At 36.3% G+C, this 22,027-nt stretch overlaps 1 protein-coding gene across 9 annotated transcripts in view; it reads left to right on the top strand.

Annotated features, from left to right (window-relative positions):
- Cdh18 (cadherin 18) overlaps positions 1-22,027 on the top strand; it is a 1,002,040-nt gene that overhangs the window by 882,463 nt on the left and 97,550 nt on the right. For all 9 annotated transcript variants that reach the window (XM_017591202.3, XM_017591201.3, XM_017591200.3 and 6 more), the window contains 1 exon segment: positions 14,602-14,769. In XM_017591202.3, the coding sequence (XP_017446691.1) occupies positions 14,602-14,769 (168 nt within the window).

Raw genomic sequence — 22,027 nt, forward strand, 5'->3', positions numbered from 1 at the left:
CTGTGAGATTTTATTTTCTTCATATTCAGCAAGAAACTAGGAAACACATTGGAGGCCAATTAAGACACTGTGAATGCATAGAGCACACGGGCCTGCAGAGGACAGCACACTGTGTCCTGTGCTTTGTGGACTCCGACAGTTTGAGAACAATCTTTGTTGGCAGCTGTGACTCATGCTGAGACACTAGCCAAATGAAGACTATATTCAAAGGAGTCGGTGTGATGCTTCAATAAAGGGCATGTGTCTAGAGCATACAAGCAATAAGGTTGTCTTCAGCTAGACCATAATGCCCAAATTAAAGAACACATGCAGGACACCGCTGGGAAATTTTTACTTTTTATTAAACTTTATTTAATCTTTCCTTTAGACTCCAAAGTTTATTCCCTTCCTAGTCCACCCTCCGACTATTCCACATCCCATACCTCCCTCCTGCCCCCGTCTCCAGGAGGATGACTCCAACGGCAGTCCCAACCCCTACTCCATCAGACCTATAAACTCCCTGGGGCCTCTAATCTCTTGAGGGTTAGGTATATCTTTTCTGACTGAACCCAATCTAGGCAGTTCTCTGCTGTATATATGTTAGGGGCCTCATATCAGCTGGTGTATGCTGCCTAGTTCGTGGTCGAGTGTCTGAGAGATCTCGGAGGTCCAGGCTAATTGAGACTTGTTTGTCTTCCTATAGGGTTGCCCTCCTCCTCAGCTTCTTCTTGCTTTTCCCTAATTCAACCACAGGGGTCAGCAGCTTCTACCCATTGATTCGCTGTAAATATCTGCATCTGATACTTTCAGCTGCTTGTTGGGTATTTTGGAGGGCAGTCATGATAGGTCCATTTCTGTGAGCACTCCATAGCCACAGTAATAGTGATAGGCCTTGGAGCCTCCCCTTGAGCTGGATCACACTTTGGGCCTGCCCAGGTGAACTTCTTTTGCTCAGGCTCCCCTCCATTTCCGTCCCTGCAGTTCCTTCAGACAGGAACAATTATGGTCATTGGACTAAGATGGCAATCCCATTCCTCAATTGATGCACTGTCTTTCTGCTGGAGGTGGGCTATATAAGTTCCTTCTCCCCATTATACGGCATTTCATCTACGGTCCCTCCCATTGATTCCTGAGGATCTCTTACCTCCCAGGTTTCTGGTATATTCTGGAAGGCCCCCCAACCTCCGACTTCTCGAGGTGGCCTGTTTCCATTCTTTCTGGCCCTCAGGGATTCAGTCCTTTCCCCCAACCAATACCAGATCGTGTTCCTCTCTTCTTCCCACCCTGTCCCTTTTTGCTCCCATGTCCCTCCCTCTCTCCCACTTCTGATTGATTTCTTCTCTCTCACATGGGACTGAGGCATCCTCACTTGGGTCCTTCAGCTTGTTGAACTTTTTGAGTTCTGTGGCCTGTATCTTGGATATTCTGTGCTTTTTTTTTGCCTAATATCCACTTACTAGTGAGTACATGAGTATATGCTAGTGAGAGTTATGGCTCTGATCAAAAATGGTTATATTAAATAATTGCTAGAAGCATATTTACCATAGTGCTTGGTATCTTAAATGCCCTTCTCAACTAAGGACCTTGAGGTAAGAAAGTTAGCCACGGTAAAAATTCAATAAGTGCTTGGTAAAGTTCAAATTTCAGTATAATAATCATAAGAATAAATGAAGCTCAAACTTTGGGGGGAAATCATATACAAGGCATATCAAATAATGACCAAATAACCCAGAGTGATGAAGGGAGAATGCTTTATTTTTCCTATATTTATTAAGTTGGGTATTTCTTATTTACATTTCAAATATTATTCCCTTTTCCGCTTTCTTTAGTACAATCAACCTGTGGAGGAAAAATAGGTCTGGGATTGTAGTCCTGACTACAATTGTAAATGGAAGTGTACACCTTTGCGAACACATTTGGAGACAGCATATTAAACAAGCTCTTAACTTTTTTAAATCCACCAAGGATGGTTTTCAAAAATTGTAAAAGAATTGTTTCAAAATTATAACATCAATCCAGACTCAGAGCTCAGATGTTAGGAGCGACTGCTGAGCACCTCAAGGACCACAGTGCCTCCTTGCCCAGGGTCAGGCAGCTCAGTTTTCTAGCAACTCCAGCACTAGGGTTCCAGTGCCCTCTTCTGGTCTCAGGAGAGGAACATAACCTATGGCAAATAGTCATTCAGAGAAACACAAACAAAACTAAGTGTCGTCTTAAAAAAGAATCTATTAATATTCACTCCTTTCAAAATATGCCAATCTCTGAACAAAATTGGTTCAAAAGACTCTTACGAGTATATGCAAACCCTATGGAGGGTTTGTAATGTGATAGTCACTCCTCTAAAAATATCTATGAATAGGCCAATATCACTTTTTATTAACTGAGTAAACATATATTACAGATGTTACTGCTCATACTTAAATACAAAACATGAAAGGAAATCTTGACATCAAAATTAAACCCTTGTCTCCTAACCTCTCATGTTTTCCGTATTGGTGTCTATGGTGCACAGTCATATGCCCATATGACCAAGAAAATCCTCAACTACTGAAACAGGTAATTGATGATGGAAACATAGAGTTACCATAGTAAGAGACAAAAATAATTAAAAAATTTTGAATATGGATAGTACATAAATTTAAGTAGTTTATTAAGAACACAAATGTAGGGGTTGAAGTTTATAGATCAATAGTAGAATACAAAACTCTAGGTTATACATGCGAAGCACACACATGCACACTCACTCACACACACACACAGACACACATACTATATTTTTGAATGATATAGAATTTGAATAATTCGAAATTATATTAAATTCTGATTACTTTTGTCTCATCTGTAATCCAAACACTTTATGGCTTAAGTCATTTATTATAAACTAAATTTAGTCTGTCTACATTATCTCTAATAATGCAAGGGCTCAAACCCATGTTGCCCCAGAGTTTACTAGGGTCTATTAAGTGTTCTTGAATGATGTCCATCCCAACCCAATAGTCAGATTCCCTATACATTCCTTTAACTTTCCATAAAGCTCTGAATGTTCGTGTGGTTATAAAAAGCTTCTCAGCACAGCCCATGTACTTTTGAAAATATCTTTAGAATTTGAGAAATAACTGGTCCACTGACTTTGGAGTGAACATACAAAAAGACATTAAAGAAGCAACATGTAGAGTTCTTAAATTGCAACCTTGAGGGAATAAGATGCTCTTATCCAGGAAGAAATACAGTAATTGGAGAATCAGCCTAAATTTGAAGTGTTAAGAGGTAGTGAAAGTGAAAAGATTCACATGCCAGATGTATTGTGCTGCTGCTTCGAATTTACAGTAGAAATATAATATTCCTCAATCACACACTATCCTAATTGTCCATAGGCTGAAGCATCCTGGGCTTCTGGTTTTTGTCTGGTTGCATTTCATGTTTCCCACTTTAGCCAACTCCCGTTACAAATGTTTCTGAAGGGAATTGCTACAGAAGATGAGGCTGAAACAGTGTCTTGGTAAAAACTTCCATAATAACCTGGAGAGACATGCTTGAGTTAGTAGAAACACATACACAGATTCTTTGGAACCTTAAGAATGAATAGTGTTAAAATAAACAGTGATGGGTTCTAAATCAACAAATTAGCATGACTTCTAGGTTAGTTTTAAAAAAGAAAGTCTCTAGAATCTAAATCAATGCCTCATTTACTTCTCCTTCAGCCATTATAGGCTATGGTAATTGCTCCTCAAGTTCTGGCTTTGTTTCATCATTGTTCCTAGTTAGTTTCTTGTTTTCGAATGGAAGTCATTCTTCAAATCTTAAATAACTCATTGCAAAGAAATCTCAGGTATGCCCAAGGAATCAGAACCCTAAGTGCAGTTCATGGTACATTGCCTCATTAATGCATTATCTGTTCTACCTGATGTATAAACTGCCTTAAATGTCCAATTCTGTTCCTGTCGTACAACATAAGAAATTACAAACCAGCTAGCAAACAAGGGAAGACTTTTGCATGAAAAAAGAGAGGAGAACAGACACCCTACATCCTCAGCACTTGGGAATGACTCAAAAACACAACCATTTTTAGGAGCAGTACCGAAGTATATACACACAGAGATTAAAAATTAAAAACAGAATCTTTCTTTTACACTTTTATTTTACATAAACTTTTACATTACATTGAGTCATGTAAACAGAGAAATGCTAAGCTACCACGTGGAAAGTTTTACATAAAACATTACTTATTCTTATATTGAAGATTTCAGCATACCAAATGACCTACACAGATAGCAAATGAACAGATAGCAGAAATAAGATATGCATATATTTAAGCAGATAACATCATTTTAAAAATTAATCTCCCTTAATTTTGAATTAGTATATATTTTTCATTTAACCACATTCTCCATTACTGAACTATTTTGTCTCTTTTTCCCAATGTATAAACTATGTAAGACTAGTGATCTTCCAAATTAAACTGAGGAAAAGTAAGTATAGTAACCTCTTCTTGACTATTCAGAACTTACTCATATATGTTTGTTTATGTGTGGAGGGGTGTATTAATAAAAAAAACAATTCTGTCAATTCTGTTCAATTCTGTCAAAATAGCCAATTTCTCTTCATATTTATTAAGATCAGAAGGACTGATTCTTTTTTATGTCATGCACTTTTCTTAAAAGATAACTCCTGTAGCCTTTTATGTGTAATTCAAGAAATGAAGGTTCAATCACAAGCAATTTTGAGCATTTATTATAATAATTGACATATCATTGGTGTGTTACAGGAGTGAGATTGGCTTCACTTTTCTCTTTGAAATTGTAATTATTACCTTCATTTGTCAGTCCAAGACCTTTCTAGATGGTGCAGTCTATTCAACTACCCATAATTCTTTTTCACTGATACCCCTTGAGTGCATCAAGGTTAATATAGTCAGGAGTTAACACTCTTCAAAGATCTTCAGCCAGCACTTCTCACTCTGGAGAAGCTCCCCACTGACCTGGGTCCTTAAGCCAAATCCCAGAGTGCCATTAAGATCATGTCCTTTTCTCATAGTCCACTTGTAATCAGACAGCTTGCCCCAGTCTACTTGTCCTTAAAAATTCACTTCAAAATGCCTCACATAACACTTCAGTCCCCTCATATCAACTACTAAGATTTAGGTCAGACTGCCACATTTCCCATTATTATGCCTGTGCCTTCAATTCATTTTGCAGCCTGTTCTGTCTGTATTTTACTTGACAGAGAAGCTGCATTTGACACACTTGAACAGATCCTATTCTCTGAAACACTTCTTTTCTTCCAGCATGCCACACCTCCTTGGTTTTTTTTTTTTTTTTTTTTTTTTTTATCTTTTGTCCCTGTCCTTTGGTCTTCAGGTTTTTTTTTTCTCTGTTGGGGCCAGGATTTGATATTTGATCATCATGAAATACTGGTTCCTTTGCTAATGTCATCAAGGTTAAAAGGTTTTTTTATGATAGGGTTAAAGTGATGTTCTAACTGATCCTCTTATACACTATATGAAACAGAATATCTTCTCTGAGTTTTTGATATGAGTGGTACTGAACAAGTTCAGACTTGGGCTTGCAGAATAATACACATGCGTACACACACACACACACACACACACACACACACAAGAGATATTTCTTTACATAAAATATGTCAATAACTGTCCACCTTATTTGCAGTCAAACCCAGAAGTATGAGAATTCACATGCCCTTCTACCCTGAGCTGATCTCATGATTTTTATTTCAATGTAGCATATGAGAATTTTCTATTCCTTTTAAGTAAGATGACCTCTTCGATTTTTCTCTGTCTTACACATGTCACCTGAAAGGATTTTTGTAATAAATGACTTCTTTTGTATGGATATTTTTTCTCACATCTATCAAAATCATTTATCCTTAGCAATAATACAGAATCCTATTTAACAAAAGGAAATTTGTGTGTATATATTTAATTACATGCAAATGCATATTTTACTGATAAATGTTGGGTAGTATAAAATATGCAAATACTTCTAGGATATAAAGTTGGTTGATTTATCAACATACTTGCATTGATTTTTGTCAAAGTTTATCATTCATATCTAATACTCTGCTGCAATTCTAATAATACTGATGATCTGAGTTAAATAAATTTTGGTTATTATCTGATAAATTGATGTATGTGTAGACAACTGATGTTTATTTGGACATGAGCCACTCATCGCTAATATGAACTACTTTCTTGACATGTTGAAACAGGTACCATTACTTGCAATAGCATTTCTTCAGCTTTTACTGAACATAATGCGATAGTTACAAGTATGAGTTTATTCAGCTCTACTTCACTGTGTCTCCCTTTCTTGACTCTAAGCCATCAAATTAGTAAATATTGTCATCTTTTTTAATTGGATATTTTATGTATTTACATTTCAAATATCCTCTTTCCTGGTTTCTCCTTCAGAAACCCCGATCCCATTGTCCACCCTCCCCCTGCCCTCCTGCTTCTGTGAGGATGCTTGCCCTCTGACCCACCACCTCTCCCCTCCCTGCCCTGGCATTCCTCTACACTGGGAAATAGAGCCTTCATAGGACCAAGGGCCTCTCCTCCTACTGATGACAGACTATGCCATCCTCTTCTACATATGCAGCTGAAGCCATGGGTCCCTCCATGTGCACTCTTTGGTTGGTGGTTTAGTCCCTGGGAGCTCTGTTGGGGTCTCAGTTTGGTTGATATTGTTGTTTTTCCTATGGTGTTATAATACCTTTCAGCTCATTCAGTCCTTTCTCTAACTCCTCCATTGGGGTCTTACAGTCCTGTTTCAGTGTTGTTTCAGTATTCTATTGAAGAAAATACTTCAACTTGCCTTATGGAAAATTGTGACTATGACGTTGAGAAACAGAAATAGTATCTTGTGGCAAATCTCATATGTGTGTGTATACATATGCAAAATATATAATCAGTGTTGTTTCAGTATTCTATTGAAGAAAATACTTCAACTTGCCTTATGGAAAATTGTGACTATGACGTTGAGAAACAGAAATAGTATCTTGTGGCAAATCTCATATGTGTGTATACATATGCAAAATATATAATATGCAATATGAATGCAAAGATCTGCACAGACTTCTTTGAGAGCATAGATAATGTAAAAACACAGTAATGCTATTATGTACTTGAGGATATCACATGCAAGATTCTAAGAAGTTATGTTCTATATGTTCATATAAGTCCACCCAGAGAACCATCTGTCAACAAGGAACCTAGATACTATTGCTGATGCAAAGAAGCTCTTGATGACAGGAACCTGGTATTGCTGTCTCTTGAGAGGCTCTGCCAGAGCCTGACCACTACAGATGCAGATGCTCTCAGTCAATCATTGGATTGAGCACAGGGACCTCAATGGAGAAGTTGATGCAAGGACTGAAGGAGCTGAATAGGTTTGCAGTTCCATAGGAAGAACAACAATATCAAATAACTAGATCCCCCCAAAGCTCCCAGGGACTAAACCACCAACCACAGAGTAAACATGGAGTGACCCATGGCTCCAGCTGGATATGTAGCAGAGGATGGCCTTGTTGGGCATCAATGGGAGGGAGGCCCTTGGTCCTGTGGAGGCTTCATGCCCCAGCATAGGGGAATGCTAGGGCGGTGAGGCCAGAGTGGATGGGTGGGTGGAGGAGCACCCACATAGAGGCAGGGGGAGGTGACATAGGACAGAGGGGTTGCAGAGGGGATGCCAGGAAGGGGACAACAGCATTTGAAATGTAAATAAATAAAATAACCAATTAAAAATAAAGACAAAATAAAGGAAGAATGGAAGGAAGGAAGGAAGGAAGGAAGGAAGAAAGGAAGGAAGGAAGAAAGGAAGGAAGAAAGGAAGGAAGGAAGGATAACGGAGTGGTTAAGTTCTTGAAGGTTTTAGAAGGAACTCACATGTGACAAGGCAACTGTTGATAAATGCACCAGTCAGAGCAGTGTACCGTCTTGCTGCAGTTAAAAACTGTGAGCACAAACCCAGTTCTTTATTTTCCATAGTATTGATACTACTCTGTTCGTTATGTAAAGTATCCTTAACTATCTTTCTCACATTTTTTCCTACCATGAGTGTAAGCTTCCTGAGAAGAGTGCTTTTTGTAAGATTCTGTAGTACTGAATTCCACTGAGTGGTAAAACCAGTGATATACTTGCAACTCCATGAAGCCTAATCCACGACTAGTGTGAAACCATGTTCTACTATACACTCTTTAGTCTTATCAGATGCTTGCACAGAGATCCTTTTGCATTTCCATATTTTCTCAGGCTTTTCCCCCCCAAAATCTGGATATTTCACCTGGATAGTAAATGACACTTCTCAACTTCTTAAAAGTTTTGCATGCTCATATTAGTGAAAAAAATAAAACCTAAGAGAAATGTGTTTAAGTCTGTATACCATGGGTTTTTGTTTTTGTTTTTGTTTTAAGTTTGAAAGTCCTGTTCTATTTTGTTCAAGCACAACAATCACAGGATTATCTTCCCGCCAAGAATTATGTCTGTGATACACATCCCTGTATCCTCATACAGGATGTCTAAATATAAGGGTGCTTTGATTTTAATTTGATGTTAATTGACTTTCATCATTGTTAGTCTTGATTATTAACCTAGTTGAACTAGGAGAGCACAGTACAGACTGCAGTTTTTAGAGAATTTTCATGTAGGGTTCATTATTAGATAAAAATGTAAAATGTACCTTCAAGGTGCATGGTGTGGGCTATCATTTTGGGATATAGGGGGATTAAGGAGAAAAATAAAACAATTTGCAAGGCTTTTTATTAATTGTTTGGTTGACTTTTTTCATTCTGCTTTTCTTTACATTTGATTTGTGTGTGTGTGTGTGTGACAGAGAGAGAGAGAGAGAGAGAGAGAGAGAGAGAGAGAGAGAGAGAGAGAGAGAGAGAAGGAGGGAGGGCGGGAGGGACAGGAAGAGGGAGAGGGAGAGGGAGAGAATTTTGTAAGTTTGTGTGTCGTACATGCATCTATATTTGATCATAGAGAGGACAAGGGAAGATGCTATTCTCTTATTTCTCTCCACTTTACTGTTTGAGACCAAGACTCTGGAACTGAATGTCCTATTTCAGTAATGCAGACTGTCCAATATTCTCCCAGGACCTGCCTGTCTCCAACTCCCAACAGTTTGGCAACTGTCATAATAGCTGGCTTCTTCATGTGAATTATAGAGATGTTGTGTCAGGCCCTCCTGCTTCTCCTGTAAGCACTGCTAACTACATTTTGGAACATTTAATATTAATTTTGGTTGAAATATATAAATATAATATTTGTACCTATTGACGGCTTGTTATATTATCATAGAAAATTAACATGTAATAATTAGTTTGGGCAAGGCATTTGTGCTGTTTCAAATATCTATCAATTTGCTGGGAGAGGAAGATGTTCACTATCCTGCTGGCTTTTTGAAATTAAAAGTTGTTGCTATGTAGTTTTTTATGGTCCCCTATAATGCTAATTTGCCAGATGGTACGTAGAAAAATTTTCAAGCCTTTTCATCCAATCTCTACCCTACATTTGTGACCTCTAGTATTCATGGTTCTGTTCTCAACCACAGCATTGTGGAAGAGTATGTGGGTCGGGGGTATACTATGAGGGATTTAACTCACAATTCACTCTATAGGAAGAAGGTGCTAACATCCACCCATACCCTCTTCAACAAGCCTCACCACAACAATTTAGATTTCACATTTAACTGAGTAGTTCTCTTTGTATGTCCAGCTTATTTAATTTAGCACAAACCTATCATTGCATCCATGTTGTCTGAAATGGGAGGATTTTGGTTTTGTTGGCTATATACTATTGCATTACATAGAAGACGTTTCTTCCTCTTGGCTCTCTGTGACGGCTGCTAGAATGATGAGAGTACAGGTGTCTCTTAAGCATATTATTATTATGAACACTGGAAATAGACCAATGAGATGGGTGGAGTATACTGTAATTTTCTTTTGCATTGTCTTCTCTCTCTCTCTCTCTCTCTCTCTCTCTCTCTCTCTCTCTCTCTCTCCCTCTCCCTCTCCCTCTCCCTCTCTCTCCTTTCTTTGATTTTTGAAAAGAATAAACTTCCCATGGAGTTCGTTTTTTTATTGGGTATTTTATTTATTTTAATTTCAAACGTTATTTCCTTCCCTGGTTTCACCTCCACAAACCCCCTATCCTGTCCCCTCTCTTTCTGTTTCTATGAGGGTGATTCCCCACCCAAACACTTCTACCTCACTGCCTTTCATTCTTCTACACAGGGACAACAAGCTCTCACATGATCAAGGGCCTCTCTTCCCATTGATGCCCAACAAGTCCATCCTCTGCTACATATTCAGCTGGAGCCATGGGTCCTTCCCTGTGTACTTTTTGGTTGATGGTTTAGTCCCCAGGATCTCTGGGGGGTATGGTTAGTTGATATTGTTGTTCTACCTATGAAGTTCTTTATACTGACTACCATGTTACTTTACACTGAACAACAGTTATACCTCTTGCTCTTTGTCCCTCTCAGCCCTGTTTACCTTGCGCCTTTGTGATTATTGCTGATTTTACATTTGGAGCATACCCATTTTTCTGAATTAGAATATTACTGGGCGTTTTATTTACATTCTTATGATGAGTTGTCATATTGATCATTTCTTATGTCTATCAGTGATTTCTTTTGAAACTGTAAGGTGTGTTTAAATAAAATATAGCTTTTTAATAGTTTTTAAATATGAAAGTGCTTATTGGTATAATTATATATCATTTCTAAAATATTTTTAAAATATTTTCTATATACACACATATATAATCTATGTTCTGTCTTCTAATTTAATGCAAACATATAATAAGTATTTTCTTGAAAGTCTGGTCTAAATTATGTTTTGTATTCCTGTATCCCAAAGTGTCCTTTCTATGTTTTTCTAGCATACTTTTAAATACGTTTTTAGTAAGGTTTTATTTTTGAGTCTTTAATTTAATAAAAACTATTTCATTTCACTTTCATGCATGCTCAAATGCTTACTTTTCTTCTTTTGATCAGAAGCTCATTAATTTCTTCACTTTCTATTGTGCTGGAGAAATATTTTTGATTCCCAGCAATTGAGCAAAATGCAAAATGTCTAGTTTACAATGAAGGGAAATTTACCAGTTCTTGGTATAAATGCTTTATGAACATAAGAAGCTTCTGTAATAATCTGATTATTTCTGCATATTTATTTATTCTTGTCTATTAGGCATATTTATTTTGCAGTCTTGTGTGGTGGTAACTAATGAGCCAAATTTAGGTAGTATTTCCCTCTTGCACTCTTATTTACTGGAAAAAATGCAAGAAGTCACTTTAGAGAATGGTTGTTCTATAAATACTGTCAGTTAAGGAACAGAATCTTAAGGTCTTCTAAGGAATGACACTCAAGAAATAATGTTCATATCCACAGGTGAGGTTTCAATATTGAGAGCTTGTATTCAGCAGAGAATAACTCACAGTAACAAGTGCCTCCCTACCAAGAAGCTTGGAAAAAATGAGTGACAAGCTCAGAAAGAAAAATACAGCAAGCACTAAGGAACCTGCAACCTTTTATCGGGGAACATAATAAGGAACATAATGAAATGATACACAGGCAATCATGTCCTGTTGATTTAACCTAGAATAATAGGATAAATAATTCCTGTTAAATTTGTGCAGAAATCACTGTTTGAAAAAACATATCAGAAATTCACAATAGAACATATCCATTCCCCTACCATATACATAAATAAACTTCCTTTTTTTCTGTATTGACAGCATATGGGTTGTACAGTAACATGATAATTAATGGGAGATGCTTCATATTTTTCCTTAATGTTTGCTAATGAGAATGTTTTATGCTAAGACCATGTTGATTTTACTTTATCAAAAAGCACTTATACTGTAATCACTGGGAATGGGGATCCATGGGCAAACGAAACAAGCAGACAGCCCGTCAAGCAAAGAAATATAAAACCCAGTGCACAGATATTTAAGGCCATTTTGTCTAGAATTAAAGATACCAGTAGACAAAATTTCCTTTGACTTGTAATAGGTGCTTGACTATGTAGTGAGGTATTGATATGCTAATATATCGAGATCCAATATTGCTACAAAAAGATAATGGAGTATTAGTACTCAAACCAAAGAAACTTCTACGGTATAGTGAATATGGAAAAAAAAACCTAGGTAGATACGAGGAAGACAATCTAAATTATGAAATACTATATATGTAAATTATGTAATATTTGTAAATAGTAACCCATTCAAAGAATACAGTGTTTGTCCATGATGGCCCAAGGGAAATATGATAAAGAGGAAAATAGAGCTGTAGGATAAAAAATTCTTATCAGCTAAAAACATGTGAATATACATCATTATATATCTGCCAGAGCTCATAGGAATTAGAAAACCCAAAGTGACCTTTACTCTAACCTTGGAAGTTAAATGGTAATAAGGTGCCCATGAAGGCTTATAAAAAGTTTCCCACTCTGACAGACACTGCTTGTCTACAATGCTGTGAGACTGTAGAATTATGGAATATATGCAATTCAGCTTATTAATTGCATATTAATTCATCTGATTCTTAAATAACATCTATACAAAAGATAAAAGAAATGCTATGAGCCACCCTAGGTACCCCAAATCATATATCTAAGTTTGTTAATAGTGATCAGTTTTCAATGAGATGACACTATCAAACTTTTAGAATATTCCTTCACATGCCTTTAATGGTGACTAATCGTTCATCAACTTATTAGACTGCCTTAAAGAAATTTGTAGGTTTAGATGATCACAAAATCTTTTTTTTCCTGAGATTTGTATGTCAATCTTGGATATGACCTGTTTTTCTTCTAATCAATTTGGCTATCATGTTTCTTCTTTTTTTCTTTTTTTTTGATTGGATATTTCTTTTATTACATTTCAAATATTATTCCCTTCCCCAGTTTCTTGTCCATAAGCACCCTGTCCCCTCCCATTCTCCTTCTATAAGGGTGTTCCATGGGTCAGTCCATGTATAGACTTTCAGAACGTCTCTAATTCCTCCAACAGGGGTCCAGTACTCAGTTCAGTGGTTTGCTGCTAATGTTTACCTCTGTATTTGACATGTTCTGGCTGTGTCACTCAGGAGAGATCTGTATCCCATTCCTGTCAGCATGCACTTCTTAGCTTCATCCATCCTATCTAGTTTCTTTCAAATTGGTTCAGGAAGTAGATCCAGTGCACAGGAAAGGGTATACTGTAACTTCAATGCCCTTTTTGGAGCAGGAAAGTTTACATATTTTCTTACCGGATCCTTCAAAATTAAATTCTAAACTGTATGCAAAAGAGAGAACATTGGCATTTACTATGGGTGGTTAGTGTTTTTCTTTCGATATTTCTGTTTCATAAAATATCAACTTAATAACTGTATGGTAAGGGTCAATCTGTGCAACTTTTTTTTACTCTCCTATAAAATAAAAGTCCCATTTACATCATATTTTTCTTAATGAAATTATCTTTAGTTTTCAAATATGACAAATATATTCTGTGATGCTGTGTTACCATTTATCTAATAGTTTTATGTATCCTAACCATGTTCATTCCTGCGTGATTTCTGTTCCCACTTATGTAATAAGCACATGTGATGAGGCACTGTTCTTTGTAAGATGAATACTAGTGGCCTTTGCATATACATGAATTAAGTGAATCATGTATTACCATACTGTTAGAATTTCTCTTGATAGCATCATTTTTTTCCTCTGTTTACCTTCGGGAGAGTCTCTTGCCAAATGGCTTCAATTATTTTTTCACTGTGTTTGAAATTGGGATATCTTTTTTCCTAGTGCCTAAGGCTTTTCAACCAAAATCACCATAAATCTAATCAATTCAGTTGCAAAAGAAAAAGAGACAAAAGGAAGATGTGCACTAGCATCCATCCTGTATTGTATAGTGTGGCTGGATTCACTTACCTTTCTTATAGAGAGTCTCTTTCTACTTTAACCTCGGTGAACAACCCTTATGTCAATATATTGCATGTAAAATTGTTAAGAAAATTTAAAAGTAGGAAGTCGCATTTGGTAACTTCTATAGGATGCGATGAGAATTAATCTAATGTGAACTTGATGGACACTGGTGTTTGTTTCAAGGATGAGATGGTTAAGCTATGGTAATGATGTTTTGAAATGTCTGGCAAGTCAATGAAGCTACAAAATGGGTAAAGTCAGCTCTACCAAGCCTGGTGACCTGAATTTGATATCCAATTCCCACAGTGTAGAAAGAGAGAAAATATATTCACAAATTGTCCTATAATGTCCATGTGCATGTCTAGACTGAAGGATACTATGGGAGCCATACAATAAAAGATTTTTATATTGAGGCCAAAAAACAAAACAAAAAAAAAACCAAAAAAAAACAAAAAACAAACAAACAAACAAAAAAACCCAAAAAACAAAAAAACACTGGTTTAATATGTGCATGCAAACAAATGTATCAGTGACTCAATTTTTGGATAATAATGAGATATATTTTTTCTACAGGTAGCTCTCATATAAAATTTGCTGTTTCCAAATGCAATATTGAAAATATTATTCATCTCAAAAATGTCATATGTTCAATGTAGAGCTTTTACTGATTTTTTTTCTCTTTAATTTTCATATTCCAGGAGTCATTCGAACCGCTTTACACAACATGGATAGAGAAGCCAGAGAGCATTACTCAGTGGTCATTCAAGCCAAAGACATGGCTGGGCAAGTTGGCGGACTTTCTGGATCCACAACTGTCAACATTACCTTGACTGATGTCAATGACAACCCACCACGGTTCCCACAGAGTATGTACCTATGGCTTACCTGTTGCATTTATCACCATTCCTTATGTAAAAAACGGAATAATTGAATACATGATGTACTGTTTTATCAAGTGAGGGCATTTTATCCCAACCCTGCTGTTTGCCTTTGTTCTGTGTTTCTTCATTAGTCATGTGTAAAGATATCACTTGACCTACTGACTTCTAATTCTCAGACATGTCTAGTACAGTATAAATCTAATGAAATCTTCCTTGCTTCAAAGGAGGTATGTTTTATTCATGGATATATTTACTGTGGATTTTGATGTGGCTGTTTCATCTGTGATATCTTTTCATCTTTAGCTTATGAAATTGCAATTTTAAAAATAAAATATGTCCTGCCCATGCATACACATGCCTGAACAAGCATATACTACATGAAGACACACACACATACATGCACCCACAAATCCAAATATCTTCTAAAGATTGTTAAAACCAATTTAATAAGGTTGGATTTTGCAATAGAATATGAATATCTAAAACATAATTCATAAACCAAAAGACAATACACAGGAGATGTTAGTGGTAAAAGGAATTGGGTTTTATTCAAATCTCAGAGTGTCAATGATATAAATAAAATATAGTTAACTGTTGTTGATATGGTAGACATGTAGTCAGCTTTTAATCAAATAATCGTGAGTATCTATACCAACTCCATATGCAAGTTGTCACAGATATCCATCTTGCAAGGGCTGGTCACTCAGTCCTGGCCATGTGTACATGACAAACAGAGATGTAACCTACCAGTGGAACTTGCACAACCAACAAATGACAACTTCTTAACCAAAAATACTGTCTGTCCATAGATGCCAAACAGCTTTTCAGACATGGATGGGGCTTAAGTCCTAGTACGTACTTGATCTTCTGAATGTCTTGTAGGGGTAACCATAGCTGCTATGAACTGAGTGCAACGCATGCCATCTATTCTATTTCCATCTTTAAGATCCATTTACAATCCAATTAAGATTCTATAAGAGAGTAAATAATAATGAAGTCTTTTGTCTTTTTTTATTGGTTATATTTCTTTATTTACATTTCAAATGTTATTCCCTTTCCCAGTTTCCTACCCATAAGCCCCCTATCACCTTCCCCTCCCCCTAAGGGTCTTTCCGCCCATCCACTCTCCCCCTTACTGTCCCCCACTGACATTCCCCTGCACTGGTGTCCAACCTTGGCAGGACAGAGTACTTCCCCTTCCACTAGTGACCCGACAAGGTTATTCTCTGCTACATATGCAGTTGGAGCCCTGGGTCAGTGAAAATATTTCTTTATACTTAGAGTCTAGATAAGAGATGCATTTCTAATTTTATTACTTTGGCATGTAACAAGGCTGGTGTTAAAACATCACTTCATTATAAAAAACAAAGAGCATTGAACTCTGTGACAAGAAAACAGTAGATGCAGACTTTGACTGAACTCACCGAAGCTTTCCTCCCATTCTAATATTCTGTGTAGAGTAAGAAACAGACATAGATCCCGACACACTCAGAAATGTGGTTAGCAATTTGACATGACAATGTTATGGACCCAGAATCAATTATTCTGTCTTGTCTAAAAGATAATTTTGACATTGATTAAATCTAAGTATAATGCTATTTTTTTAATAATTTGGTACAACTGTGGTATCATATATTGCAGTACAAGAGTCTCCTGATTTATGTAGATATATTGTTGTCTATCAAATAGCAACTTATGTAGTGGGAAAACATGATAAACTACTTGAAAATAAAAATAGATAATAAAGAATACATTTTCACAACGTATCAAGATGTTCATGAATCTCTCAATAATGCAAAGTTTATGCAGTTCATATCTAGTTGTTAGATAAATCTTATATTCTGTTTCTCTTGACATGTGAGCATCTTCTTTAGTTCTATGCACTGTGATTCCCACCCTTTTTCACACTCAGAGGTGTTGCCCACCACACCACTGCAACTGACTTTTGTACAAGTGCCTTCACCACAACACTTTAAATTGGGCCCTTAAATGGCTTTCTTTTTCTGTTACTCTAATATGTGTGACAAAGTAGTAGACATTTTATCGTGTGCTTAGTAATCATTCTGTCATAATAAATAAGCCCTCTCTTTATTTGACAAATCTAACTGCAATAGTAAAACCATTAATTGTAAATTCAACAGGTTTCTCTTTTGTAATGTATTCTCTTCGTTTTTTCTTCAGTTCAACTATAATGCACGTAGGCACTAACTGATTTTATCGTTCCCCATGGAAACTTTTTAAAGCTATCTATTTAAAAGGCAAGAAGATACTGTTACAATCTATTCTAGTTTCTTATTTCTGTGCCAATCTCTAGAATACTATACCTGTTGCATGTGCGTGGTAGGTCTATTGCCCTCTGCTTTGCAGATAATTGTTTTCTTCTGTGTTCCTTAACAGGGATATTTTATGTTGCTTGTATTCTCTATGAGAATCTACTTTTCTGTTCTTTGAATACTGCAGTGAACTTATCTGCCACATTAACTAAGCACACATTCCAGCAGTGAAACATTCAAGTGCATTCATACTTTATAATACAGAGACTTGGTTTAAGATAAAGATCTCCACCTTTTTCATTCAATATAATGAGCACCCTTAATTTATAACCTTTCCCTAATACTTCTAATTTAAAAGTCATTGTGTTGAACTTTTTTCCTCTTTCTAGTTCTTGAAAAAAATAAAATCAATTAAGGTTATCACTGCCTAGGGAGGGGATGGTTCTATTAAAGTGGTCAAGGGCTAGTGAACTAAATATGTTTTCATTACCCACCAGGTTTCTATTTCTGAAGTGTGCTTTAGAAAGTACTACAGTTCACAGTAGAGTCAAAGAAATCATGAGAAAAGCTTGCATATGGTGCATGAAATTATGTCCCATTCAGAAACAAAAATGGGGAATAATGATGTTGGTTTGGCTACAGTGCTAAAATTCTGGCAGCATTTGAAGACATTACAAGGAAAAAAGTGCTAATCTGGTACAATTTAACATTAAATGGGTTTCTCTATCATGGATATTCAAATTGTGGAATAAGACTTTTAAAAAATGTTACATACCATATGATTCTTAAAATCCTATATAAGTTGCCTTGTATCCTATTGCAGAATGCCTAAAATTTATCCATAGCTAAGCTAATATTTTAATAAAAATGGTTCTTTTATTTTTCTTATTACTCCACTTCAGGAATCCAGTTCCTAACATATGAATCACTTGACTTTGTAATATTTTTCCATATTTTTACGTTTGAGGAAATTTTAATACCCTCAAGGGATGTTTAGTTTACTAAGTGTGACTCATCACACTCTCTTAATTTCATTGCAGTTCAAAAAGAATGCATTATTTTTATAAATTATAATCTATGGCAGACCTGTTTCAATCAACTCTATGGGTATGATTTTCCAGAAACAGATCTCTTTGTCTTATGTCACTAATCCTCATCACATTCCAAACAGTTTCCTTATTAAAATATCTTCCAAAGGGTTCAGTGACCACAGATCCTGATGTTACAGTTATAATTGCTTTGGATTATCATGAACCATGTCCACACAAGATGTCATACTTACCCAATAAACACTATCTGTTGTGAGGTCTTATAAACTGGTCACTCCATCACATATCTCCCTCTCCTTGGGTCTTTCTGGTTCCTTGCAAACATTAATCCAATTAATAATACTACAAATGCTTCTGAATTCTCCAGTGGTGGTGGGGATGCATAAGACTTTCATGTTGAGTTAAAAATGAGCAATTGCATTCAATCAGAATGGCTTGATAAACAGTGAGAATTGATGGAAAATGGGGATCTCCAGCACCAAGCATTTACCCTGTGAATTCAAATGATCACAGAGGAAATGAAAACTTATTCCAAGAAAATTATGATCTGCTAGAAAGTGAAGAGGGCACAGTGCTGATATGTAGAAATTCTTAAGGACTTGGTGAAGCAGCCAGTCATATTCACTATCCCTTTAAGCAGAGGCCTGGAAATGAGCAGAACATGATACTCTCAGGGAAGTTGAGGGGGAAGCTGGAAAGGAAAGCATCACAGCCAGCTGAGCTCATTTCCTGAGATTTAAAAGCATACATATCTAATTTATAATCTAAAAATTCAAGATAAGGAAACAAGTCTTCATGAGGAAATGAAAATAGATCATACAAAGATCCTACATGGTGACTACAGAAATACTGAGTGGTGAAGAGCCACTTTGCTCTCACAGAGATCCTAGAGTCAGGTTTAAAACTCACAATGCTCTGTAATCTAGCTCCAAACATCTCATGTCCTGTGCCTCTGGAGGCATCTTGCACTCATGGCCATATATACTCACACAATAATAGAGACACAATAAGACGAAATTAAAAGAAACGACATTAGGTAAGCAATGAAAGATATTCTGAATAACAGATAGTGCAGAAGATCAATCTTTTATTTAAAATAAAACCAATAACAAAACTACACATTCTTGGATTTAGTAACTATGGAAATGCAGATGTCTGGTTTCGGTGTTTAAAAGGATAGACTGGGCTGGGGATTTAGCTCAGTGGTAGAGCGCTTAACTAGGAAGCGCAAGGCCCTGGGTTCAGTCCCCAGCTCCGAAAAAAAAAAGAACCAAAAAAAAAAAAAAAAAAAAGGATAGACTGACTCACTTGTTTACAGCTGACACAGATGTGACTCTAGATGGAAACCAGTACTCATTTGCATATAAAGCTTATTCCCTAGATATTCTAAGATCTGTCATGATAAACTAAACATGCTGCTGTTCTCTACAAATGAAGCAGAAGATCCGGGATCACAGTGAACCTGTTTACAATGTACGTTCCAGAGAGTTTAGCCCCTTTGCTCAGGAATGCAGCTAAGAAAAACAGAATAACCCTTTTCATAGTATTGCCTCTCATATCAGTGAATTTGATAACTCAGCAGTCTGGCAGAGTAACATGAGGAATAATGCCACTTCCACACCACATAATATAGTATCTTTTGCAATCAGTGGATTATGGTGTTAAAGATTTATTATTAAAGAAATTCATTTTGTATGGCTATAACTGCTGCATATGAAGTTTTTCCCATTGATCTGAACCAAGTAAATTGCAAATGTTCTAAAGAACATTCATGTTTCGCAGAATAGTCAAAATACCAACACGAACAGTGATTTAGTACAAGCTAATTTTGCCCTTGTGGATGACTGTGACTCAAGGCTCTTACTCAAGAATGTAGTATAAATAGTAAGAAAAAAGTATTTATTAGTAAAATCAATATATGTGACTAAGTTCCTGAAGTCTCACGATAAAGTGTGCACAGATAAAGAGTGTTTCTAAAATGTGCTCAAAAGTAGTCTTTGGAATATATTTCTTTGTAGAATAGATTTAACATTGTTGAATTGAAAACAAGAAATTTAAAAAAAGTACATAAACCTAAGACATAAAGCAGAGACTTGACAGAATCTACTCCCATCCTGAGAGTTTCATTAAGGGTAATTTGATGTTACTCTCCGCAGCATGCTACGTAAATATCTTTTCTCTGCTAGAGAGAGCGATATAAAATAAGTAGTATTGCTGTGTTACGTAAAGAAATAGCTGACTATGGTGCCAAAGGACTGTAATTACCACACTTTGAAGATGGAAAGAGAAGTTAGTTCACCTCTTTGTTCTCTTGCTCTTCCCCTCTTCCCCTTCGACCCTTCTCTCCTCATTCCCCTCCCCACTTCCTTCCACATGCTCATGGCCTGCCTTTACTCCTCTACTCTTCTACTCTTCCCCTCCCATTAAACCTCTCTGTGTGGAAAAAAAGGAAAAGAAGAAGTTAGTTTCAGGAATTCATTATCAATTTTTTAGAAAACTAAAATCCAGTCCTATTGTATAAGACTGTGCCTTAAAGAAATTAAAATATGAAAGATATGAAGGGAGGAGGAGGAAGAAAAAAGAAGAGAAAGATGGAAGGAAGGAAGAATGAAAAGAAAAGAAAAGAAGAGAAAAGGAAAGAAAGAAAATGAATAAATGCTATAGCTTGTTGCCTTATCCCGACTGCATTTGCCAGTGAGTGTCCATGAGCATCATGACGTCACTCTTGTTCAAGAAAGGAACTCATACTCACTGAAAGCTCATATGAATACTTGTCATATTAGCAAAACAGATTTTTATGGTTTTATTTGAAAACACAATTGTATCACGTCTTCCCATTCATTCCTCTGACCCCTTCTCATTATCTTCCACTGAAAGGTTCACTTCCACTCTCAAATATAGAGCATCTTTCTCTTTTAATGTTCGTTACATACACACATGAGCACATACACATGCACACATATCAATATATATTCAAAAGTGTATACATGTAAATATATATCTCCATGCATACACACATAATATACATATATGCACATACAAATATCTAATTATAAATTTATGTATGTGTATATGTATAAATTTATATATACTGCAGCAATTTCAAAGAAAACCTGTTTGCTACACAGCTTTCTGTATTCTGGCTTTTACAATCATTCTGCTACATCTTTTGTGATGTTTCCTGAGTCATAGAAGTAAAATCTGTGATGTATATGCACCCAGTAGGTCTGGGCCATTGAGTTCATTCATAGCTGCATTGTTTCCAATTATTTCTTCTGTGATAGTTTCTGTTTTCTGTAAAGGGAGTTTTCAATTATCTATGGGTATAAATATAACATTAAGAATGTAACAGAATCTTGTATGATATAGCAAAGTGTTGCGAATGAATGTTTTTCTAAGATTCATGACTGTCCTATTACCAAGAAGCTGACAAGGTCCCAGAACAGGTATAATTCGAATGGCCTTAAGTTCAATTAGATAGCTTAATTGGTTGCCACTTATGTGCGAGTGCTACTTTTTACACCTACATGTTGCCAAGATGGTTAACTGTCCTAGTTTATAGTTGAGTATAGATGTAATTGCTTCCTTCACACGACAGGCTCATAGTATTTCATGGAACCATGAAAATTAAACTGGAAGTAAGAAGCTATCCTGTCAGATCCAGTTTGAGTCATCTGAATCATGTGAGCTCAGTGTGTGCTGTCTTCAGCAGCAATGTCATACCTTCAAAAGAAAAAGATCACATGGACATCTTAATAGACACACAATAATCCCTCATCCAAGCTGGGGGGGGGTGTGATAGGGTGTTTGCAGAGGTGAAACTAGAAGGGGGATAACATTTGAAATATAAACAAACAAAATAACCAATTAAAAAAATAATTCGATACACTTTCATGATAAAAATTCTTGAGAAAGTAGGAC

This window comes from Rattus norvegicus, chromosome 2, assembly GCF_036323735.1.
Source record: "Rattus norvegicus strain BN/NHsdMcwi chromosome 2, GRCr8, whole genome shotgun sequence".
NCBI classification, from domain to species: Eukaryota; Metazoa; Chordata; class Mammalia; order Rodentia; family Muridae; genus Rattus; species Rattus norvegicus.